Source organism: Delphinus delphis, chromosome 6, assembly GCF_949987515.2.
Source record: "Delphinus delphis chromosome 6, mDelDel1.2, whole genome shotgun sequence".
NCBI lineage: Eukaryota > Metazoa > Chordata > Mammalia > Artiodactyla > Delphinidae > Delphinus > Delphinus delphis.
In genome coordinates, this window is record NC_082688.1 from 50,222,224 (window position 1) to 50,248,952 (window position 26,729).

General features: G+C 41.9%; 1 protein-coding gene across 2 annotated transcripts in view; it reads right to left on the reverse strand.

Moving 5' to 3' along the window:
* The window catches only part of PIP5K1B (phosphatidylinositol-4-phosphate 5-kinase type 1 beta), a 326,824-nt gene that overhangs the window by 20,287 nt on the left and 279,808 nt on the right, over positions 1-26,729 (reverse strand). Inside the window, exon 14 of one of the 2 annotated variants that reach the window (XM_060014652.2) lies at positions 3,412-3,529. The exons of the other annotated variant lie outside the window; for it this stretch is intronic. Coding sequence (XP_059870635.1) covers positions 3,412-3,529 — 118 coding nt within the window. The remainder of the gene's footprint in view (positions 1-3,411; positions 3,530-26,729) is intronic. 2 annotated transcript variants of the gene reach the window in all.

The following is a 26,729-nucleotide window of genomic DNA, read 5'->3' on the forward strand; positions in this document are numbered from 1 at the left end:
AATCAACTATACGCCAGTAAAATAAAGAAAATGCCCAAAATATTTCACAGCTTATTGTTATTAGCTATAAAATAAGATGAAACTAGATCAGTTTTTCTCCAAGCTTGGTGAGAAAAGTTTCTACTGTCTTGTTACCCTCCTACAGCCCGACTTCCCTCTCCTCTCCTGTCCTCCAGTGCTTCTGAATCACAACAAACGCTGTGCTAGGAAGACTGCTCAGCTGACCACACAAGCCAGCTAACCACCACCGCTATCTCTTTCGGTTCTAAAGGCCCATGATATTTCTAATCGGTCCTCAAATGCTCTCAATACAAGCAACAATTAAATGCTGTGGCTTTTCCCTATGGCTTCTGAGGAAGCATGATCCTTTTCTGAAGTGCTTTGCTTTTCAATTTCAAATAGACATTTAAAAAACCCAATAAAGTTAGACACTAATAAAACCAAATAAATAGCAACATTCTTAGAAATGAAACTGATAGTACCAAGGAGGAACAACCAAAACAACGAATAAGATAACTTTTCTACCAAAGGAATAAGGGATAACAGATAAGGAACAGGCGCCAGCATTGCCATTTAACTACCTTGTGGTTTTACATTCCACGCAGGAGCATCACAGGCCCCCGGCTGGTGCAAATCTGGTTTTTTGTAAAGATACGCGCAAGTGGCATGAGCCCTCAGCTCAGGAAGATGAGATTTCACCTGGTCTTTCAGCTTTCCTGATTTCTACTTCCGGATGAAAAATTTAAAAATACCGTATATTTTTTCCTAGTTAATTCCCTATCTTCGTGGTTGTGGAGGGGAGCCAACTCTTCTGCAAGGATTTTGCAGTATAACCTACTTTTTTTGTTTGTTTGTTTTTTGCGGTATGCGCGCCTCTCACCGCTGCGGCCTCTCCCGCTGCGGAGCACAGACTCCGGACGCGCAGGCTCAGCGGCCATGGCTCATGGGCCCAGCCGCTCTGCGGCACGTGGGATCTTCCCGAACCGGGGCACGAACCTGCGTCCCCTGCATCGGCAGGCGGACTCTCAACCACTGCGCCACCAGGGAAGCCCATAACCTACTTTTTTAAAAAAGTGAAGGCAGTGTGGGGAGGAGTATTGTTCAGTGCAAAAAGACCGTGTACCACAACTGGGATATTTACGATGTAAAAACAAAAAAATCCTCTCACAATGGTTGGTGGGGAGGAGGTTGCTCTTTTATACAGGGGATCAAGGAAAGCTCATCTGAGAAAGAGATGTTTGGGCTGAGACCTGAAGGGAGGGAGGAAGCAAGCACGGGACAGCTGAGAAAAAGTGTCCAGATGGAAACAGTAAGGTCCTGAGGCAGAAATGTGCTTGGTCTGTGGGAGGAATGCCCAGGAGGCCAGTGTGACCGGAACAGTGTTTGCAAGCACAGAGTAAGGCAGGAGGTTAGAGAGGCGGGGGAGACCAGACAGGCATAGGGCCTTGAGGACTTTGGATGGTGCGCTGGGAGAGGTGGGAAGACGCTGCAAGGCTTTGGGCTGAGGAGTAGCAATTTGGGGCTGATGTCCTGCTGAGTACACTTGAGGAGATACAGTGCGAGGCTAGGGGATACGGGGAAGCAGAGGGTGGGGGCGTGGAGATGTGCTGCTGTAGACACGCACCGAGTGGTGTTGATGCCCAAGGTCGAGCCTGCACATGGAGAGTGACGGAGAGTGTTTGCTCAGGCTCGGCAAAGCTTTCAAAAGTAGCAAACTCGGAATCAGCACTTGCCCGTTTCACGAGACTCTGTGCAGGTGGAAGGGGCGTGCAGAATGAGCGTGAGATGTACCTTGTAAGGAAAATACTCAGTCTCCTCTTTTGCAGTCCAGACCATCGGGGTATCTTTCTGGGCCTCAGCTAACAATTCAGTTAAGCCTCCACAGACAGCTTGAGGCGCACTAAAGGGTGTTCCCATACGTGATCACTCACAATCCTCCAAGCAGCCTTGTGAGGTAGGGAGGGCAGGTGTTAGTTCCCTCCTTTGGCCGATAAGGACACATAGAGTGTTGCCAGAGCTGCACCAGGTCCTTGCTCAAAACCCGCCAACTCCCCACCTTTGGCAGGAGTTAACATAAATCTTTAAGTCACAGGGTCTGGAGATAAGAAAGGAAGTTATAGGGAGAGACAGACAAAAACATCAGATGGAACCAGCAGGGACCAAGATGGCGACAAATCTGACCTCCGACAGACCCTGAGTCTCACTATACACTGATTTTACTACATTAGCGAATTCAATGATACACCTACTGGTGGCCACGACCGGAGATGAAGGACCAAAAAAGGATAAAAAGAGAGTGGCACCCCACTCCCTCGAAAAGCCCTGCCCCTTCCCAGGTGGACTAACGCACATGCCTCTCCACCATTAGCCTCACTCCTCCTCCCTTTGTCTTTACTCTTTAAAATACAATCCTTTTCACCACGTGGGTGAGAAGTTGATCTGTGAACTAAGTTCTCGCTTCTCCATTTTTTGGCCATTGAATCAAGCTTGTGCCGCATTGATCTCAGCTTCATTATTTGGCTACACGAACCCGAATGGAAAAAGAACGTTTCCCAGCTGAGGCAGAGCGCCTTAGCCAAGCTAGGGCCTGGGCACAGTCCATATGACTTAATTCGGTAACGAGAAGTTTCTGCCCAGATCACACAGCTGGTGACAACTGAGGGAGGGAGGGAGTCAAGATCATTTGGCACTGAATTCAGGTTCTTCTCATAACCTGGTTCTGTGCCTCTTAGGCTACCAATTTATCAAGGGAGTAAGCCCAAGGCGAAGAAGATTCACACACGAGTGGATACAGTTGAGTCAAAGAAGCCATAACTCGGGCTTCCCTGGTGGCGCAGTGGTTGAGAGTCTGCCTGCTAATGCAGGGGACACAGGTTCGAGCCCTGGTCTGGGAGGATCCCACATGCCGCGGAGCAACTAAGCCCGTGAGTCACAACTACTGAGCCTGCGCGTCTGGAGCCTGTGCTCCGCAACAAGAGAGGCCACGATAGTGAGAGGCCCGCGCACCGCGATGAAGAGTGGCCCCCACTTGCCACAACTAGAGAAAGCCCTTGCACAGAAACGAAGACCCAACACAGCCCAAAATAAATAAATAAATAAATAAAAGAAGACATAACTCTGTGGGCAGTGACACTGAGGCGCCCCACTTGGCTTCACCAGTAGGGGATTTGTTCTCGTCACATACAGTGATTTAGGATTTTATGCTAGATACTCTTTTGTGTGCTGTTCTACAGGAACTGTGGGACGACCTGGCTTGTGAAAAGACACACCATTTGGAGAAGTGACAGGGTGCTATTATTTCTTTTAAAACCCAAGCATGTCTGATCTCACAGAACTTGTTCTTGTGTGAGCCATGGCCCAGGCCCATTTGTAAACCAGGAGGGGAAGGGGAAGAAACCAGAAATTACTTACTAAATAGACATCAAGCACGGAGGCATTATCGTCCTGCATTTCCAGAGCATTTGGCTCAGAAGCCAAGTAGATGGTCCCCTCTTCCAAGGTAAAGGTTGAACTGGAAGGTAACCCTTTACTGGAAAAATAAAGAAGAATGATGAGCATGTGACCTTCAGAAAAAAATCAAAGGACTTCTCCAAAGTGGTGGCTGAGGTGGGAAAGCTTTGGGGCAAGAAAACAAATTTAGGGCATTTGAAGGAAATATGGTTATACCTAGAGAGATGCTCACTTGAGTTTCAAGGATCTGGCTTTACTGCCAGTGCCTTTTCTCTGTCTACTTCAGCGCGTGAGACACTTCACACTTCTGAGAGGTGATCTGTGGGCTCCACGCCTTGTGAGCGTGGACTGCTGGGAATTTAGAGGCCCACCAATCATCTCTGACTCTGAACAGTTAGCTCTCACTGTTTAAATTCTTCTCTCAACAGTACTGATGCTTTGCTAGTTTATAGAAGATAACCTTGTGCCTCATTAGCAGTGATGATTTCTATTGTTTTTTTTCTTTTTGGCATGAAAGGTTCAATTACATCCATGGTTCTCAAAGGAGCATGGGGGGCTGGTGAAAGCCCAACCTCCTGGGCTTGTAGGATTGAAGGAAGGAAGGACGGAAGGAATGTACAATCTTTCCCCCACTGAAATAAAAATTAGTTATGTTTTTAACCTGTGGAAATTTCCACGTGATGGCTTTGCAGGAACAAAATATCTACAAGCAATGGTGGAAGAGTGTGACGTTGATATTAGAAGAGGTGGGCTAGGGGGCTGGCTGTTGGCCACATGGGACAAACCTGGCAGCGGGCACTAGGGCTGAGAGCCCGAGTGCAGAAGACTGGCCTCCTCGCTCACTCCCCATCACCAGGGCTGCCACCCCTTCGGGCTGAGCTCTGAGCTCACCCCATTGAAAACTCTCCATCTAAGTCATCCTCTGGGCTTTCTGTCTGAGCTTCCCAGCTGGACAGGCGACTACTGAGGACTGTTGCCCTCCCCTAGTCTGGGGACTACACATAATTCTACTTGTGTACATGTTTACCTATTAACTGAAGATACATGAAATAGAAATTCTGAGGTTTTCAATATTAAAAAAAATCGTCAAAAGAATTGTGTGGATCTTATTAAATCAGGTTCATTTATATAACATATAATGCAAAATTGTAAGAATCCAGACTAGTAGTAAGAGGAATGAGAAGGGGGGATCTCCCATAGGTCTTCCATTTGGTGATATTTGAGAATGTGGACATTCAGAGATGAAAGCCACTTCACCTTGGCTTGATGTATTTTCTCTTTAAATTCTGGACACAGGTAAAAAGTCCTCTTGCTTTTCAAAAACCCAAGATGGGTTATACGATGTGGGAAACAGAGTCTGTTTTGATGGATTTTAAAGAGCAGAGGGTGAATGTGGCCTTTTTCCATTGAGCTGATGACTTTATATTGTAAACCTTCACAGATTTCTTGGTTAAGTAAACCATCAGGTTTCAAGGGATGCTGTTTGGAGAGGCACTGTGTGGTAATGAACATTGCTCAGGTTATTTTCTGGATCAAGAGCAAGGATGCAGTGATGGGTTTTAATTGGCTTTTGCCTTTTAACTGCTAAGATGCCACTCGCTAATCCCGTGTGTAGAGAACAGTTCAGCCTGGTTAAGCCTTATGAGAGAGATGAATGCTTTATCTACTTAAACAGCAAAGCAAGAAACAAAGTGGTCGGAAATTATGTATGGTTCACATTTGATACAATTAAAAAAATCTCTGCTGTCTTCTGGGTTATTTTGTAAACATATAATTTATTTGATGAGATTCAAATCTAAGTTTACCTCTTTTTGTCTAAGGTTTTCCTTATGATTTTTAATGATTTCCATCCTAAGATTAAGGGTATAACCAAGAATATTCTAGAAGTGCTTTTTCTTTTTAAATTTAATTTTTTAATAGCACCACATGTAGCATAAAATACAGCAAAAAGTAATCCTTCTCTTTTTCTTTTCCTTTTGTGATCCAGAGTTCACCTCCCTAAGAGTAAATCCATTTTGCAAGTTATTTTTCAATCTAATATTTGTTTTATTTTTGGAGATGATGAGTGAGCCACTAGCATGGTTAAGACTAAATTAAAATAGAAAAAAAATTAGAGTATTCTTTGGGGTTTAATAGGTACATTTATCGATTCTTTTAGCTAAGATATAATATGATTACAGAAAAAAATACCAGATTTCCTTAGTAGCATATGGCCAAATTTGATAAAATCAAACAAGCATATTTAAAAAAACCCACAAACCTCCTGTTATTTACACTGTTTCTCACATGTATTAGAATAATTCCTATCTTAGCAGAATATTCTGAGCATCCTTAAATTTGGGGGACAAAAGTGAGGCTCATAGGAACTTATATCCAGATTATATAAAGAACACTTGCAGTAAAAAAACAAAAAGGCAAATAACCCAATTAAAAATGAGCAAAGGATGTGAATAGACATTTCTCCAAAAAAGATATACAAAAGGCCAATAAACCCATGGAAAGATGCTCAACATCATTACTCATTAGGGGGATGCAAATCAAAACCACAATGAGATACCACTTCACACCCACTAGGCCGGCTATACTAAAAAAGACAGATGATAAAGTGTTGGGGTGGATGTGAAGAAGTGAGAGCCCTCTTACATTGCTGATGGGCACGTAAAATGATGCAGCTACTTTGGAAAACAGTTTGTGTATCTTCAAAACCATATGACCCAACAACTCCACTCCTTGGTATATACGTAAGGAAAATGAAAATATATGCCTACACAAAAACTTGAACATGAATGTTCACAGCAGCATTACTCATAATAGCCAACATGTGAAAATAATCCAAATGTCCACCAACTGATGAATGGATAAATAATTCATACAATGGAATATTATTTTGCAATAAAAAATAACAAAGCGCTGATATACGCAACAACATGTGTGAATCGTGAAAACACGGTAAGTGAAAGAAGCTGGTCGTAAAGGACCACATGTGGTATGATTCCATTTAGGTGAAAGGTACAGAAGAGGCAAATCTATAAGATAGAAGGAGGTTAGTGGCTGCCAGGGGCAGGGGTGAGGGGGCAATAGGGAGTGACTACTATTGGGTGTGGGGTTTCTTTTTAAAGCATTGAAAACATTCTAAATTTAGGTTCTGGTAACAGTTACACAACTTTGTGAATATACTAAACTCACAAAACTGTATACTGTAAATGGGTGAATTTTGTAGTATGTGAAATATATATTAATAAAGTTTTAAAAAAGTTTCATGAGGTACCTAAGGGTCATGATTCTTTTTTTTATATTGAAGAATAGTTGTTTTACAATGTTGTACCAATCTCTGCTGTACAGCAAAGTGACTCAGTTATACACATTCTTTTTTATATTCTTTTCCATTATGTTTTATCACAGGATATTGAATATAATTCCCTGTGCTATATATTAGGACCTTGTTGTTTATCCATTCTAAATGTAATAGTTTGCATCTACCAACCCCAAACTCCCAGTCCATCCCTCTCCCTCCCCCCCTCCCCTTTGGCAACCACAAGTCTGTTCTCTATGTCTATGAGTCTGTTTCTGTTTGGTAGATAAGTTCATTTGTGTCATATTTTAGATTCCATGTATAAGCGATATCATATGATATTTGTCTTTGTCTGACTTCATTTAGTATGATAATCTCTAGGTCCATCCATATTGCTGCAAATAGCATTATTTCATTCTTTTTATGGCTGAGCAATATTGCATTGTGTGTGTGTGTATACATACATACACACATACATACATAATACACATATATACACACCACATCTTTTTTATCCATTCATCTGTCAGTGGACATTTAGGTTGCTTCCATGTCCTGGCTATTGTAAATAGTGCTGCTATGAACATTGCTGCATGCATCTTTTCGAACTGAGTTTTTGTCTTTTCTGGATATATGCCCAGGAGAGGGACTGCTGAATCATATGTACCACATAACTCTATTTTTAGCTTTTTAAAGAACCTCCATACTGCTCTCCATAGTGGCTGCACCAACGTATATTCCCACCAAGGGTCATGATTCTAAGCTTGATCTCTCAGTACATAGTATTAGAAATATCAGAAATGTGATGGAATAGATATTTTTAGGTTACATCCATTTTAGAATTATCTGTTTTGAATAACCCCCCGATTTATTTGCCGGTCATTCAGAAAACATCTTCTTTTTCCTAATAGAGAAAAAAATTCTAGTTGACCTGACATGAGAGAGTTGGGCTCTGTGATTTCAAGGCCTGAGGTGGAGAGATGCTGCGTGCAGGCTGGGGAAGCCTGACCATCTGCAGTGTCACAGGGCCAGGGCTGCTGAAGTACGAGCAGAGGTAAGGGGACCTTTATCCTGGAGGATGCTTTGCCTACAAGGTGCAAATTGCTGGCCCACAGACCCAGTCTGGCTGGGAGAAGTGTGTTTTGGGCCCAAGGAGATTTTTTTAAATTTGAATGATTGCTAAATTAAGAAACAGGAAATTCCTACCAAACCCAGTTTTCCACAGCTTCTTATGAGAAACGAGAAGAGCAGGCAACTCTGAGCCCACATTTCTGAGTAGCGATGAGGTTGCGGCATGTCCTTTCTGGTTCCCCAGGGTCCCCACTGCTCTCTTCGGCGTCACACCTGGCCTGTTCTACCCATCTGCATCACCCCTGCCTGGCCCCTCTGTGTATGTGTCAGCCCAACATCCCTACTCCGCTGATGAGGGGACTAAGGCCCGAGGAGGCACAGTAATTCGCCCAAGGTCACACTGCAGTTGAATAGAGCTGGGATATAAACTTTGTTTTCCAATTAAACACTTTTTCTATGGTCATCTGTGATGAAATTTTAGAAATTTGCCACTGCAGAAGTTGAGGGAGCTGAGGCCAATGTACCTAGGAGCTTGAAAATCATCATATAAACCAGCAAAAACAAATGCAGGATTTGAGAATAATAACCATTTGAGAATGCTAATAAAGATTTGAGAATAATAATAAACAAATGCAGGATCTGAGGATAAATGAGAATAATAATACCAAACATGCAGGACTGTTGTGAGCTTGATATGAGCTGTGGAGATCTTCTGTTTGAGAAGAGTTATGATGGCCAGAAAGGTTTGAGGAAAAGTAAGCAGGTAAAGTATGCTTTATAAGCCACATATCTATCTTTCTCAGAAAGTTAAAAGAGTTACCATATGAGCCGGCAATCTCATTTCTGTTCCCCCAGTGTTATGGGCTGGAATGTGTGCCTCCCCCAACCCTCCATTTATATCTTGAAACTCTTAACCCCCAGTACTTCAGAATGTGTCTGTATTTGGACATCGGCTCTTTAAAGAGGTGATTAAGGTTAAGTGAGATCATTGGGGTGGCTCTAATCCAATATGACTGGTGTCCTTATAAGAAGGGGAGGAGATTAGGACACAGACAGAGAAAAGACCCTGTGAAGATAGCGGGAGCAGACGGCCGTCTACAAGTCAAGCAGAGAGGCCTCAGAGTAAACCAACCTTGCTGACACAGTGATCTCAGATCTCTAGTCTCCAGAACTGTGAGAAAATACATTTCTGTTGTTCAAGCCACTCAGTCTGTGGTACTTTGTTATGGTAACCCTAAAACTAATATACCCATGTTCACAGCAGCATTTTCCACAGTAGCCTATAGGTGGTATCATTCCACCTACTTCCTCATGTAAGTAGTCAAATTCACAGAGATAAGAAAGTAGAAGGGTGGTTGCTGGGGCTGAGGGGAGGGAGGAAATGGGGAGTTGTTTAATGGGTACAGAGTTTCAGTTTTGCAAGATGAAGAGGTTCTGGAGATTGGTTGCACAACAATGTGAATGTACTTAACACCGTTGAACTGGACACTTAAAAATGGTTAAGATGGTACATTTTAAGTTATGTATATTTTACCACAGTTTAAAAAAGTAATTAATATTCATTATTAAAAATAATAAATATCTAATAGTTCACAAGAACAACAAAGCTATTTAAGCTTCCAATGTTTTAATACTTAAAACAAAATGACATATAAATATATAGCTCTATATAAATAATCAGGCATTTATAAAGTCCCATTAAATGCACTCAGAATAATCTGACATTATATACAATGGAATATTACTCAGCCATAAAAAGAAACAAAATTGAGTTATTTGTAGTGAGGTGGATGGAGCTGGAGTTTGTCATACAGAGTGAAGTAAGTCAGAAGGAGAAAAACAAATACTGTATGCTAACACATATATATGGAATTTAAGAAAAAAAAAATGTCATGAAGAGCCTAGGGTTAGGACGGGAATAAAGACACAGACCTACTAGAGAACGGACTTGAGGATATGAGAAGGGGGAAGGGTAAGCTGTGACAAAGTGAGAGAGTGGCATGGACATATATACACTACCAAACGTAGGGTGGATAGCGAGTGGGAAGCAGCTGCATGGCGCAGGGAGACCAGCTAGGTGGTTTGTGACCACCTAGAGGTGTGGGATAGGGAGGGTGGGAGGGAGGGAGACGCAAGAGGGAAGAGATATGGGGATATATGTATATGTATAACTGATTCACTTTGTTGTAAAGCAGAAACTAACACACCATTGTAAAGCAATTATACTCCAATAAAGATGTTAAAAAAATAGCAAAAGCTATATAATCAATTGATTAATCTTTAAAAAATATTTGTTATCTTCATTATTCAGTATGTACTGAGTGAGATCAGAGTACAGAACTGGCATTTTACTTCCCTAAAACTCTTAGATTAGGTCCTACCTACTGCCCAAGAAAGAATGAGAATACACCCTAGGGAAACGGATACCTGAGCAGATAAGGCATTCCAGGCAGAGCATGAACTTTGGAATCAGATGACTGGCTTTGAATTCTGGCTCTTCCTCTTAGCTGTGTGTGTGATACTGGATGAGTTTCTTAACCCCTCTGAACTCCAGTTTCCCACATGTAAAATGAGAATAATAATACCAAACATGCAGGATTGTTGGAGTGATGAGTGATAACGAATGTACAACACAAACAGCCATTGTTGCACATTGTATTCTAGGTGCCAGGATGCAGCAGAGATTAAAATAAACAGAGATCTCTGCCTCATGGAACTTACATAGCACTGAGGAGAACAGATAACGAGAAAAATACCTAAAACACATAGTATGTTGGTCAAAAGCACCAAGGAGAAAAATAAAGCACAGAAGGGAGAGAAGTGAGTGAGTGGCATAGACCATTTCCAAGCAGCATACTTTCCGGGCTCTGCCATTGGAGATTTTGGGGTCTCAGGCATGAGTCAGACACTAGGGGACACATCCAGGTCTCCTATACTCCATGGGACACACTAGCAAGCCCTCTGAAGCCCCTTTCCCTGGGCTGGGACAGGCACCCACACTCCCTGACAGCTCTCTCCAAATATCACACTCAAACTGCCAACTCTTCTTGGCTTCTCTAACTTCTTTTAGGGACTGGAGGTGGTGGTCAGCTAACGGTTTCTGACCACTTCCTTTGCATGTCCTGCAGTCTCACACCTTGCTTTTGTTTTGGGTCTCTGGTGAAACTGATAGCAAAAATATTTCAGTTTAACATTCCGTTATGTTATTTTTAGCAAAGAGGTTAGTAAAGGTTATACATGAAAATGATTCACATAAGGACATAAAGTATTATCTGGGCTTTAAGAACCTTTATACTACACTTTGAATGTGTATGTCATTGCTACTTAAAAAATTAATGAAGAGCAATTATTAAAAGAGTAGGGAGGTAATGTAAGAATAAACCATCCAACCTAAATAAAGGCATCCCTAGCCGACAGCAAATTCCTCCTTCTTTGAAGAGGCCCCAAGTAGAAAGGTAAGATATGTTCTAAAAGGGATTTTCGGGACTTCCCTGGTGGCGCAGTGGTTAAGAATCCGCCTGCCAATGCAGGGGACACGGGTGCGATCTCTGGTCCGGGAAGATCCCACATGCCATGGAGCAACTAAGCCGGTGCGCCACAACTACTGAGCCTGTGCTCTACAGCCCGCGAGCCACAACTACTGAGCCCATGTGCCACAACTACTGAAGCCCGTGTGCCTAGAGCCCGTGCTCTGCAACAAGAGAAGCCACCACAATGAGAAGCCCGCGCACCTCAACGAAGAGTAGCCCCTGCTCGCCTCAACTAGAGAAAGCCCACGCACAGCAATGAAGACCCAATGCAGCCAAAAATAAATAAATTTTTTTAAAACGGGATTTTCACTTAAATGTTTATGTCACTGATCAATTTCATGTTCATTTCTCTTCAGTTCTGACACTGGGAAATATTCTTGCTATTGCCCTGTTTTCTTACTCACTGTTGATTTCCTGGGCACAAGCCTATTTGGAATCAATTTCTAATTTCTCTGGCTGAGAGTTTTCCAGATTCCATTTTAAGGGTCACTTTTAAGTGAGAGCATCTCTCTTGGGTAGAATGCCTTCCAAACCCAGCGATCCAGTCAGAGGGCCTGCCATTCCTCAGCCTTGCAGCTTGGGAAGATCCATGTCTAGAAGCAATTTTACGTGAATGGGTTTAAAAGTCTGGCTGGCTGCCTGGGTTCTGCACCATCAAGTTTTGCCACAGTTCCCTCAATTGAGACTGTCTGAGGGCTAATTGCACCTAATTTGCAACAAGGCGCTCAGGAAACCGTTAATCTATCTAGTTCTGTTCCTCCCTTGTAAAAGCAGAGGAACTGCCAATATTCTTCAGCTGCTCTGTGCTCTGGTCTCTGCACACATCACAAACTTGTCACAGGTAAGAGCAGTACAAGGAGGGGAAATTTTATTGTCCTCCTAGCTCCCTCTGGGAGCTGACATTAATGGTTCTCTGATGCCACGCAGGCTTCTCTGTCATTTACAAAAATGCTCCTTTCTGTTACCAGCAACATTAGTTTGGCTTCATTGGAGAGCATTAGCCTGGCTGGACTGCTGAAAACAGACATCAGTCATTTAGTAGCCTGGAACACTCTGATTTCTGTTTGCAGACCTAATGAGTGTTTTATAGCTAATTCTCCTGAAGGCATTTGCTCAGAGAACATAGGGTTTTTGTCTTTTAAAAGCACAGTTTCTGTCTTTTGAAAGTCATCCTCTCACTGCCTTAATTTCTTTTTGGTCAAAGTAACATCATAATGTATCATACAATACAGATGACTTATGATGAAATAAACAACCTCCTGCTCTCACCTGCACCCCAGTCATCTCCCCAAAGGCGGCACCTTTCACCATTTCTCTTTTTAGCCCTTCTGGTGGTTCCCTTCATATCTTTTGATGAATCAGGGAATAAAATATATTCTCAACCCAAGGCAGCATCTATTGATTCAACATAAAGGATGTTTGCCTACCCCTACTTCGTGCTTCCTCCCAACATTTGCTATTTATATTTTATTTATTGTGTAACTGTATATCATATACTTAATAAATTTTTCTAGTCCATCAACCACAAACCATGTATCTTTAATTTCCCATATTATTTACTCTTTGTCCCTGCTTTCCTCTCTCACTCTGTATTAGACACACTTTAAAAAGATCTTTAAAAATCTTTACTTTGTCTTGGCTATTCATACTTATATCCCTTTATTCTTATCTTGTAGCTGTAACCAATTTTTCCTGCTTGTCCATGGACTGATTCTAAAATTAGAAAATCAATACACAGAGTTTAATATTATTATGACTATGTAAATGTTGTTAATGCCTGGCCAACAGTGTGTTAGGGTTACATTTCCCTCTCTGGATTCAAAATCATGATTGCTGGGCCATGCAAAGAAAAATGTTCCCACCATCAAGGTTAACTGGAATCTCTGTTTTTTGTTTTTTAAACTTTTGCTCAAATTCCTACCACGTTTTAGTCTGCTTCATGGTTGGAGGTTTTTGCCCTTTAGAAATGGACTGAATGCCATGTGGGTAAAACCTAGGGAGCATCTGGACTAAGTGTGGAGGCCTGAAGACAAGCCCTGCTTCTCGGATTATTAGTTACAACGCTGGGCAAGTCATGACCCTGAGGTCCCGGTTCCTCCTCTGAAAGTGAGAACGGCAGTCCCCGTCCAGCCCACCTCCCAGGGCCATCGAGAGGACCAAGCCAGAACATGCAAGTGAAAGAAAGGCAGACAGAGGGTAATGCTCTTCTGTATAAACTACCTGCAGTATCACTATGACTTCTACCTCCGGGACGCTGCTTGTTTCCTGGGGGTGGGGGGAGGGGGTGTTTGTTGGAGGAGGTCTGCTGGCATAGACAGATTTATCATAACACTTTGGAAAGAATTCTTTTTCTGCTAGTCTAAGTTTAGCTACCGGAACACTGACTGATGATAACAAATGTGGACGGGAAAGCTCTACTTGCAGAGAAAATCGACAAGTATAGCCTAGTCTCACTTAAAGGCTACAAATACTTGTTCAGTCCTAGAGACACACTCTGCGTATGGGCAGGCCCACCCCAGCATGACTCAGGCACTTCTGATGTGATGATCAAGGCAAGGCCACATGCCCCTCTTGGAAAGGCTCACCTCTGGCTGGGGTGGCTTGGGGGTGGAGGCTGCTCTAGGGTCTGGAGTTCTGAAGCCCTGGCACCGGGGTGCCTATTTGCAGCTGGGATAGTGTCGGCCTGCAGCGAGTCTCATGCCTGTGCCAGGATGAGCATCTCCTTCATGCCAAGCTCCTTGGTTGAGTGTACAGGCACATCTGCAAGACCCCCCCCACCACGCCCCTCCTGCCAAGTATGGACCCAGAGAAGTGGGAAGCCCTTGGCCATGGTCACTGCATCCAGAATGCTTTACCGCTCACCTACCCTGCCAGACAGGAGCCTTTCAGAAGGATCTGATGCTTGCTTTCTGTCTTCTCTCCTTTTCAGCCACTTCCATGCTTTCCCACTTTGGCTGTTTTTAGACAAGGAGGCTGCCTGTTTCTAATAAAGGCAAGCAGAGCGGCAGGCTCTCTCTTTGGAATTGAGCAATGGCTGCCTTATGGGTCTAACACTTGGGTTTAACCCTCGCCTCTCCCTGCGTAAGTGACACCTGAGGCACAAACACTGTTGTAGACAGAACACAAAGAGTAGCACTTTGAACTGGCAGGCGAAGAGAGAGGCAAACAGTGTGCTGCCAGGTCTATTAGTTCTGGGGACCGGAAGCCACAGCTGCTGAGAGAGCTGGCAGCAACTGAGCTCCTGCGACCAGCAGCTTCAGAAGCAAGCAGAGGAAGGAGGTCAGGGCCCTCCGTCTGAGGAAAACGTGTGTACGTGTGTGGGTGGTGGCTGGAGGGAGAATGCTTTCAAAAAGGAACCCCCATCCAAGTTCAGGGAACTTTTCCACCATATATCTCTAGGAGATTTATTTTTCTTTTCAACATCCTCCCACACACATTTGGGACGAAGTGAGAGAGCGGCATGGACATATATACTACCAAATATAAAATAGATAGCTAGTGGGAAGCAGCCGCATAGCACAGGGAGATCAGCTTGGTGCTTTGTGACCACCTAGAGGGGTGGGATAGGGAAGGTGGGAGGCAGGGAGACGCAAGAGGGAAGAGATATGGGGACATATGTATATGTATAACTGATTCACTTTGTTATAAAGCAGAAACTAACACACCATTGTAAAGCAATTATACTCCAATAAAGATGTTAAAAAAAAAAAAGTCATGAAGAACCTAGGGGTAAGATGGGAATAAAGACACAGACCTACTAGAGAATGGACTTGAGGATATGGGGAGGGGGAAGGGTAAGCCGTGACAAAGTGAGAGAGTGGCATGGACATATATACACTACCAAACATAAAATAGATAGCTAGTGGGAAGCAGCCGCATAGCACAGGGAGATCAGCTAGGTGGTTTGTGACCACCTAGAGGGGTGGGATAGGGAGGGTGGGAGGGAGATGCAAGAGAGAGGAGATATGGGGATATATGTGTATGTATAGCTGATTCACTTTGTTATAAAGCAGAAACTAACACACCATTGTAAAACAATTATACTCCAATAAAGATATTGAAAAAAAATAAAGCTAGCAGTCCTCATTGACAGTGATGTTTATACTGTGATGATTGCATTACAGACATTATTTCATTTAATCACCAAAGATCCTCCTGATACGATGACCAAAAAAGCACATGAAAAGATGCTCAATATCACTAATCATTAGAGAAATGCAAATCAAAACTACAAAGAGGTATCACCTCACACCGGTCACTATGGCCATCATCAAAAAATCTACAAACAATAAATGCTGGAGAGGGTGTAGAGAAAAGGGAACCCTTCTACACTGTTGGTGGGAATGTAAATTGGAACAGCCACTATGGAGAACAGTATGGAGGTTCCTTAAAAAACTAAAACTAGAACTACCATACGACCCAGCAATCCCACTACTGGGCATATACCTGGAGAAAACTGTACTTTGAAAAGATACAGGCACCCCAGTTTTCATTGCATCACTATTTACAATAGCCAGGACATGGAAGCAACTTAAATGTCCATCAACAGAGGAATGGATAAAGAAGATGTGCTGCATATATACAATGGAATATTAGCCATAAAAAAGAACAAAATAATGCCATTTGCAGCAACATGGATGGATTGTAATACTGAGTGAGGTAAGGCAGACAGAGAAAGACAAATGTCAATATGATATCACTTATATGTGGAATCTAAAAAAAAAAAGGTACAAATAAACTTATTTACAGAACAGAAGTAGAGTCTTGGATGTAGAAAACAAACTTATGGTTACCAGGGGGATAAGGTTGGGGGAGGGATAAATTGGGAGACTGGGATTGACATATACACAGTACTATATATAAAATAGATAACTAATAAGAACCTACTGTACAGCACAGGGAACTCTACTCAGTACTCTGTAATGGTCTATATGGGAAAAGAATCTAAAATAAAAAAAGAGTGGATATATGTGTATGTATAACTGATTCACTTTGCTGTGCACCTGAAACTAACACCACACTGTAAATCAACTATGCTCCAATAAAGATTAAAACAATAAAGATCGCCCTGTTAGGTTGGGTCTCTTCCTATTTATTTTGTACATGTGAGTTTTAAGGCTAACGTATCTAACCACAGTTAATAAATGGTGGCACTGGATTTGAACCCAGGCCTGACTCTGGAGCAATGCCACACATATTCCCTCAAGTGTCCAACCACTGCAAAAAATTCACCCTTTGCTACGTTCCTAAGATATCCCCAGCAACAATGGTTTAATCATATAAAAGAAAAAAGGACATATATAAATCTGTTTCCAAATGACAAATCTATTACTATAAATAAGTCTTGATTATCTGACTTAAGACAGGCAGGAATAGATATTAGAGAACAGCAAGAGGAACTCTGATGCCCCCATACACAAAAATTAATTTGAGATGGATCACAGACAAAATGTGAAAGCTAAAACTATTCAGCTTCCAGGAGAAAACAAAGGGGAATGTCTCCTTGACCTCGGGGGGTCATGACTAGGAAGGCACAGAAGGGAACTTCTGGTATGATGGGAATATTCTTTATCTCGATCTGGGTGATGGTTAATGGAGTGTACACATTTTTGTCAAAATTTATGAAACTATATGCTTAAAATTTGTGCATTTTACTGTATACAAATTATATTTCAACAATGAGTTGTCTGCATGAAAAAACAGTATCTGCTTTTCTACTCACAAAACTATAAGTCATCCATTCAAATGAGTGCCTACTTCATCCAGGTACTGTGCTGAAAGTGAAAAATAAGTTGGTAAACAGTTCTCACATGGCTGAGTCACTGGCTTAAGGAGCTTTCAAAAAAGTTGGTGAGATGATAGATGTTAAAAAGAGGAAAATGACTATATATATGTCATTATTATCAAATATAAACATGCAAACACCCTCAGATAAGTGTGGCACGCACTGAAAACAGTACTCTAGCTAGAGAAAAGCACCACAAAGGCAACAGGAACTGGGACCTTTTAAATCACAGGGGACCCATGGCCTCCATGGTATGTGGAAGAATAGCTAGAACAAGAGGCAGGGTAGCTGACTTCTGGTACTAACTTGGCACTAAGTGTGGTGTGTGCTGTATTTGGGTAAGCCGTTTAACTGCCCTGAGCCCCGGTTTCCTCCTTTGTAAAAATCAGGGCTTTGAACTCGGAAAGGTCCTTCCAGCTTTCAAAAGCTTTGATCCTTAGCCTAGTTGGCCCTCTTTCAACTTCCCCAGAAAACCAAGTCTGAGGTCAGAGCAGCCTATCAGGAATACAGTATGCTGAAATGGAAATGCCCGTGCTGTGTAAGCCAATGGAACCAATAAGGGTTTAAGATAAAGTGAACAAATAATTCCGAACCACAGCACCCTTACCCCCTACACTGTACCTCAATGACATGACTCCCACGGATGGTGGTTTGTAGTCAGATACTCTGCAATCTCTTTACACTTACTTCCTAGCAGGACTGGGGAAAAAGATTCCAGAAAAAGAAATCCTTATTCAGAGAGATGGTGCTATAGGTTAAATTGTATCCCCTTAAAAGTTGTATGTTGACAACTTAGCCTTCAGTACCTCAGAATGTGACCTTATTTGGGAATAGGGTCATTGCAGATGTAATTAATTAAGATGAGGTCATACTGGAGTAGGGTGGGCCCTACTGCAATATGACTGGTGTTGTTATAAAAAGGGGACATTCGAACACAGACATGCACACAGGGAGAATGCCATGTCACGATAAAGGCAGAGACCAGGTGATGCCTCTGTACGCCAAGGAATGCCAAAGATTGCCAGGAAATCACCAGAAGCCAGGTGACAAGCATGAAACAGATTCATCCCCACAGTCCTCAGAAGGAAGCAGCACTGTCAACCTCTCAGACTCCTGGCCTCCTGAACAGCGAGACAAGCCACCCGGCGTGCGGTACTTTGTTACGGCCACCCCAGCAAACTAGTACAGGTGGTATAAATGCTTAAAGGAAAACCCTGCCTTGGCCAGTGGGCTGGGGCTCACTAACTTTCCCTTCCTTTCCTTAGCCCATAACATCAGTAAACTTAACCTTCAGGAATTTATAATTTGGGTACCTGAAAAACGTACTATTCCTTTTCTTTGCTAAACACTACATTTCCTGTTTTTAAAAAGTAAGGCACTCCAGGAAAATCTCCCAAACATTTGTTGAGCCTACCAGGAATATCCAGATAGTGTTTGTGCCTTAGCTTTCGGACTCCACTGAGGTCCTCCTCATGTCAATGTCCTAAACATGCACTGGGTGGAAACGACCACCTCAGCACATAAGTGGCATCATTTACTCAAAATCCAAATTACTATCAAGTCTGCAGAAGCTGCTGGAAAAAAATAATACGAGAACAGACTACAAGGCAGCTTTGCTCTCACACATGTACACTGTAATTATCACTGTTCAGGGCTATCAGAAAACCATTAGCAGAATTGATTTTTAGTGGGCCTGCTAGCTTCAAAGAGGTGCATAATGACATGAAGGTTTCTCACATGTGGCCGGGCCAATGCCAAACTCATTATAAGCTCTGACTGGAATAATCGGAAAATGTCACAGAAACTACTGGTCTCTGCTGGACAGGTCAACACCCTGTCTGGAGTCATTAGGAACAGAAGGAGCTTAAGTAGAGAGAAATCGCACAGAGCCCTAGTTTGCCAAGGATGGGAGGTGGCTGGCTGAGATGGGTGGGAATAGAGTATTGGCATCTCTGAGAAGAATTGGGAATTGTTCTGGCTTCCAAATCATGGCTCAGCTTTAATTGTCTCTCGCAGTGGTCCTTTTATACACCAAAACCCTTCTTTTAAGTTAAGGAATAAAACTAGGTGCTTTAGAATCAACAGTCAGGACACCCCATTAGCTTCAATAGTGGTTCTCGTACAACCATGCATTAGAATTCACAGGCTCAGGAAGCTGAATTTTTACCCACTTGCTGTTTCTGAAGCAGGTGGTTCTAGAACCTGTAGTTTAAGAAATACTGCCTTATAGACACAGGAAGAAAAATACTGCATGATCTCATTTACATGAGGAGATTTCAGGTGCTCTCACCACACACACACACACACACACACGCGCGCGCGCGCACACACACACACACACACACACTTCCAGTTATAAGATAAAATAAGTCCTGGGGATGGAATGGACAGCATGGTGACTGTAGTTAACAATACTGTATTGTATGTCTGAAAGATGCAGACAGAGTAGATCTTAAAAACAAACAAAACAAAACAAAACCAACTAAAACAGACACAAAACACAGTCCCTACCTTTAAGAGTCCATAATCTAGTGAAGAAACAAGCTAACTTCGAGTAAATAAAACCAATTCCTAGTCTCAAAAAAAAAAAAAAGTAACTATGCGAGGAGATGGATATATTAATCAGCTTGACTACAGTAACCATTTCACTATGTATAGCAACTCATCATGTTTTACACCTTAAACATATGCCATTTTTATTAAAAGTATATACTGTAAAAATAAGAGTTCTGGGGGAGAACAGTTTGTAATAACCTATGCAAAATAAGAACAGGAAATATAATAAGTTCCAAATATATTCAGCACGATAAAACTTTGCATATGTATTATTTCCTATGTAATTTTTGGGAAACTAGTATTTTAGAGAAATGGTTATAGGCATTCAAGTTAATATATCAGGTTGTCATAAATAAACACTAAAACCTAAAAAGAAAAAAGAAATACTGGCTTAACAGAATGGTAAGGCAGTGGGACATGCAGTCCAGACATGGTGTGGTATGCGTCTACGAATGACTAAGGACCAGAACGGCCCGTCCTGGGGAGCCTGGCAAAGCATGAGGAAGATGTTGGTCACTGCTGAAGGGCCTCGCCCATGCCTTTGAGGTTCAATGCTGGCTCTGCTCTGCAGCTGCTGTTGAGAGTGCCTGCAAGGGTTGGCGTCCAGTTCTGTAGGCTGGACCTGGCTGGTGTTCAGGAGCTCTGAATACCATTGACTTTACTGGGGTCAGATATGTAGCCATTTACCAGGTGTCACGCTCAAGAAATCCTACCTTCCAGAAGAAACACATAAGTCATCTAATAAATGATTAGGCACTTTGTAAAACACCATAAAAAAGGCTACCCATTATTTTACACTGTTCACATACCTGACTCTTTGATATGTGTAAATGTGCTTAGCAATCTGTAAATACAAATATTAATGTTTAAAAGTTGTCACTGAAATTATATCCTTTCCCATTTATTCTACCTACTCTGGAGAAGTCTAAATTATCCATTTTTGGAGTTTGATTTAGGCTATTAATTTTGGATAATGCCTATCTTTCATATGCATGTCTACATCCTATTAATGTGAAATTTCTCAATGGCTATTAATAAAAATGTTCTCAAAGTATTTACCATTCAGAGGCCTCCACAGCATTTCCTTAGATGACATAGTTACATGACACGTGAGTTGATTTAGGAAGAGGAACCTGAAAGCTTTGGTTCTCCCCTCGTGGTTTCCCCTTCTAACCAGTGTTACTTAGCTGCCACTTAGGCAGTTACTCCATCTCTCTGAGACTGTTCTTTATCTATATGATAACTTTCCTTGTTTAACACAAGGCTGACGTGAGTAATTTATATGCAAGTGTCTCCCATGCTTCTTGCCCTTGGAACATCCTCTTCTCCACTAAAGCTGGAGGTGCCTGAATTTACCTCCTCGTTGGCCCCTTGCCTCTAGCAATATAACAGCATTTGTGAGGATTCAGTGAGGTAACTCTTATAAAGTCTGTCACTTGTGTTGAATACATTTTAGCTCTTATTAATATTATCACTGAAGATAATTATAATAGACATTTTATGGACTTCAGTGGCATATAAGGAGTGGTGTACTGGGAAGTGTTTAACAACTAGAATTTTGGGAAAAAATGTCTGTGTATATATATGTTTACTATAAATTTTACTGGCAAAGAATGTGTAGCACACAATATACAAAAAATAATAAAACATGCAATAGTCTTTACTGTCAATTCCATATAACCAATTGTCATAGAATGCTTTTGTTGAGTTTGGTAGAACTGCCTCCACAGCCAACTTATGATTGCAGTAGATGACTGTGTAGTTCTAACATGATGTTGGTTGGTATTTTCCTTTACATTAATAAGACAAAAATAAAATAAAGACACTCGTCAGAACTTCACTCATTTGTCAATGATATGAGCTACTTTTCTGATGAGTGGAAAAACAGTTTTCAAATAATGGAAAATTACTTCCTCAGTATGTTATGCTATTGACAATACAATGGCTATAGATATGACACACTTCGAAGGTTTAAAAAGAGATGATTAACAAAACAATAAATCTAGCCCTGACTTATAGCGCTTGACAGTTGCTGTGGCATAAATACTTCTGCTTCAGTTTAACAACGTGATGTCGCTGAATGAGGAGCTGGAATGGAATGCACCATAGAAGACTACCTAGCATTCCCATGATACAGATCCAGTGTACATAAACAACCTCAAGGGCAAATAACAGTAGGTATATAGTGAAGTAATTAGGAAGGGATGACTTTTGAGTATTATCTTTTAAAAAATATAACTCATTTAGTTGTTAGTTTATGTAATTTAATTTCTAATAATGGCTGTGCTTAACAACTGGCTTGCAAAATTTCACAGCTGACTCTCAAGAGCCAGAAGGAGCGGGCTCCAGCACACAGCTGGACAAACGCTAAAGGAAAACCTTAGGAGACATTTTGGACACAATCTATTGGAGTTGCTGCTTCCACCGGAATCACTATGGCTGCTGGCAAAATGTTACCAGTCATGCTTTGTGACCACGTAGAGGGGTGGGATAGGGAGGGTGGGAGGGAGACAGAAGAGGGAGGGGATATGGGGATATATGTATACATATATCTGATTCACTTTGTTATACAGCAGAAACTAACACAACATTGTAAAGCAATTATATTCCAAAAAAGATGTTAAAAAAAAAATGTTACCAGTCAGTGAACAATAGAGCCTGGTGGGATTTCAGAATAATCAAATCTATACATCCATATGTAATTTCTTAATCAACAGACATTAAAAATACAATTGCATGAACATTTCAACTTTGAAGAGTGAGAGCCCACTCCTTTTAGTTCTACAAACTGAGAGCTAGAAAAGAGTGTATACCTTCTTGTAGGGAAGATAATATATATTTAGGGAATAAAATCTACAACATTTGGATGAACAAAAGTTCATCTATCTTGGTATTAATGACCTACTTTGTTTAACCAACGCTTTTCTTCACATTGCAGGAAAGATGATCTCAGATGATCCCCTTGATGCAATACTGCCTGTGTAGGACAATTTCCTACTAATTGCCAGGAACAACCAAACACCAGCGGTAATCGTGAAAGCGTAGGCCAGTCCTGTTCCAAGTACATAATGAATAAGCATCTAAAAGACTTGACACAGTATCTGGTCTTGACAACCTATAATTAACCCCGGCTATAATTCTAGATGGAACAGAGTTTCAGTGAAAAACAATTTCAGGGAAAACAAATGCTCCTTTAAATAAATTTAGACTTCACCGGGCAATGGTTTTGGAAAGTCAGCCTCAACCCTCATAATATTTAAGAAAGGATCAGTGGAAAGGTCACTGGATTCAGAGTTGAAGGACCTAGATTCTGCTCTTGATTCTGCTACTACCTATCTTGTGCGCTGAGTGATGCTGAATAAGTAATGTCACCTCTATTTACCTTAGTTTCCTAATTTTTATTTTTATTTATTTTCTAAAAAATATTTATTTATTTATTTTTGGCTGCATGGGGACTTCGTTGCTGCGTGCAGGCTTTCTCTAGTTGTGGCGAGCGGGGGCTATTCTTCTCTGTGGTGCACGGGCTTCTCATTGCGGTGGCTTCTCTTGTTGCGGAGCACGGGCTCTAGGTGCACGGGCTTCAGTAGTTCTGGCTCATGGGCTCTAGAGTGCAGGCTCAGTAGTTGTGGCGCACGGGCTTAGTTGGTCCGTGGCATGTGGGATCTTCCTGGACCAGGGATCGACTCCGCATTGGCAGGCGGATTTTTTGTTTTTTTTTGTTTTTTTTTGGCGGTACGTGGGCCTCTCACTGTTGTGGCCTCTCCCGTTGCGGAGCACAGGCTCCGGACGCGCAGGCTCAGCGGCCATGGCTCACGGGCCCAGACGCTCCGCGACATGCGGGATCTACCCGGACCGGGCCACAAACCCGTGTCCCCTGCATCGGCAGGCAGACTCTCAACCACTGCGCCACCAGGGAAGCCCGGCAGGCGGATTCTTAACCACTGCCCACCAGGGAAGTCCCTAGTTTCCTAATTTTTAAAGTAAAAGTGTTGGGCTAAAAAATGGCCAGTTTCTTTAAATGAGGAAATCAACCTCCACAATCAAAAGCATTTCATGTCCCATGATAGAATTAAAAATTAAAACGCAACAAATATATCCTCCATGCAACTCCCTTGAACAACCGTTAAGACCCTCTTACAGATTTTCAATGTCACACGCCTCTTTGTTCTCGTGAACACACACTGTGATTCCTCTAGTTTCCAAATGTACACTTGACCTTCTTTCAAATGTGTATTCTCAGTTTTCCCTATTGAAGCGCTTGTTTACTTGTGAGAACAAGGCTCTCTTTTCTAGTAGATCATAAAGCAATTCCCGGAAGGGGCTGTTGTGGGAGGTGTAGGATATGCCCAGGTACAAAAGATATCTTATAATGTTGATATGTTAGGAAGACAGGGTGTGGTGGTCCCGGCCCCTTGGCTGGTGAGTATTCTTCTTCTACCTCTGGCAGTGTAGTTCTTCAAATGGCTAAGTCTTACTTTAAAATGCTGAGTCTGTGGTCTTTTTCAACACTGTCCAATTAAAAAATTCTGCACTTTTAAGCATATCGTGCCTGAGATTAAACAACCACAAAAACCACCACCCCTAAGAATAGTAATAGTTGCCCCTTATCGAGACACTGAACCTGGCCCTTTCTATATATTATCTCATTTACAATGTTACCAACCTATCAAAGCGGGTATTATCAACACAGTTTCATACCTGAAGCAAAGGAGGTCCTGAGAAGCTAAGTACTGTGCCCGAAGACCCAGGTTTGGCAGGCTAGTAAGTGTATGATCTCCCTTACCCTACCTGCCACTGCAGATTAAAACCCCAGCACGACCCAGGCAAGACTGATGCCTGTCTTGGTTTTGAACAGGGAAGAGAGCAGTGAACAGCTTAGAGAGATTCAGTGCCTGGCAGTTTCACCAATAACATCGTTCATGAGACACAGTTGGGAGCTGGGGCAGAATGCCCATTTTGAAGTGAATGTGACACTTTACCAAACAAAGCTTTACCATCAACACATGCAAAAAAGGGTCCAATCCAGTAAGGACTGTCTCACACATTATCCAACCCAGTAAGGACTTCCGTGCTAAGATGAAAACCTTACCTGCAGAATGTCCTGAAATATTATTTGTTAGAAAAGCATGGGAAATATCTATAGACGCTATGTATATTTCACAACTGCGTGAATATACAACTTTATTAAGCAACTGTCACAACAAGCTCTCAACTGGCTATTAAATGTGATCCAGATTTAAACATCAAAATGATTCTATGATAATGCCAAGCACTGGCAAGGTTGTGATGCAACTAAAACTGCTATACGTTGCTGGGGGCAGTGTACGGTGAAAACGATTTGAAGAAAAGCATACTTATCGACCCAGCAATTCCAATCCTAGGTATACACCCCCTAAAAATGCATGCATGTGATACCAAAAGTCATGTAGGAGAATATCCTTAGGAGCTTTATATAGTAGCCCTAAACCAGAATCAACACAAATGTCCATTATCAATAAACAAATATTGGTATACAATGGATACTATTCAGCAATGAAAATTAATAAATATAGCCACACCAAACAACACGGATGAAACCCACAAACATAATAATATGGAGCAAAGAAGCTGGATACAAAAGAGTACATGGTATGATTCTATTTATATAATGTCCCAAATCAGGCAAAACTAACAAACAGCATTAGAAGTCAGGCGGGTGGTGAGGTTTGGGAAGGAGGAAGTGGGTAGTGATTGTAAAGGGCCTTGAGAGGGCATCCGAGAAAAATAGCAACAAAAAACACAATTCTATGAGGTAGGGATTATTTTTATACAGATAAAAAAAGGGACCTTTAGAGAGGTTATGAAAACATACACAAGGTTATACTTATTTAGTTATAAGTGGCCTTAGCCAGGATTCTAAGCCACATCTGAGCCTGCTCATTGCTTTCTTCACAGTAGTAGTATTAAATTAGAGTGGATTTCTCTTTTTGCCCACCCAGCACTCCTTTCCTCTGCTGGTAAGGGCAGCCCACTCAGCCTTTGGAGAACTAGCCTTCTCTCATTCCATGTGGTCCTGTGGGGAATGTACATGACAGCACCTCACCCCGTGAGGGTGTCTTTGACTAACCTATGCTCATTGGACACTCTAAGGGATCTGAATCTTGGATGAATGATGGATGAAAACTATAGGAGCTCAGTAATAACACCAGCAGCAGGCAAATGTGAAGCTGTCTGTGGGTCTGACATCCTCAGAAAGCAAGCTCAGTGGAAGCAAGAGCATGACAGATTCCCTGCTATATCCTCACCATGGACACAGTTCCTGGGACATTGTAGATGCTCAGTAAATATTGCTCAATGAATGAATGAATCCCCTGTCACATTTCATATTCTTCCCTTGACTTGACAGTTTAGCCTTTTCTTTACATTATGTGAACTAACTGCTATTTTCCCAGTGTAATGCCAGCTTTTATTCCTGTTGCAATGTCAGCTTCTCTTGCTTGCAAGCAAAGAACCCTATCTGATTATTATTTCCGGAATTGTTACATGTGCCGTAATATTTGAGAACACAGCCCTGTGGCGTTCTATTCTCCTAAAGCAATGTATTTTACCCACTACTGTCACCCTAAATAAGGATGCTGACAGAAAATTCTTCAATTGGGGCATCAAGGAACTACATAATCTCACAGGAGAGAGGTAATTTATTAAGTGGCATACAGGTCCCTATGAAAAAGACCAGCTACAATATGTGAGGAAGTAGTTTATTTCTACACTGCATTTGACTCATCTGAAATTTGGACCAACTTCCACATGTTTATCCAGGGACAGTCATGAAAACAAAATCAATGCAAACAGCATATGAGTTCACAGAAAATATTAACGTTTTCTCAGGAAGAGATGGGCTGATTGTTTTTGAGGAACGGTATCAAGATATAAAAGCCAATAGTGTGCACAGAACCAGTATCAAAGAAATCATACGCCTTTCTTGCTTTGATTTTTGTCTCCTCGACAGTGGAAAAGGCTGGAGTTGATGTAAAAGGAGTGCCTTAGAGTGATGACGATGACACGC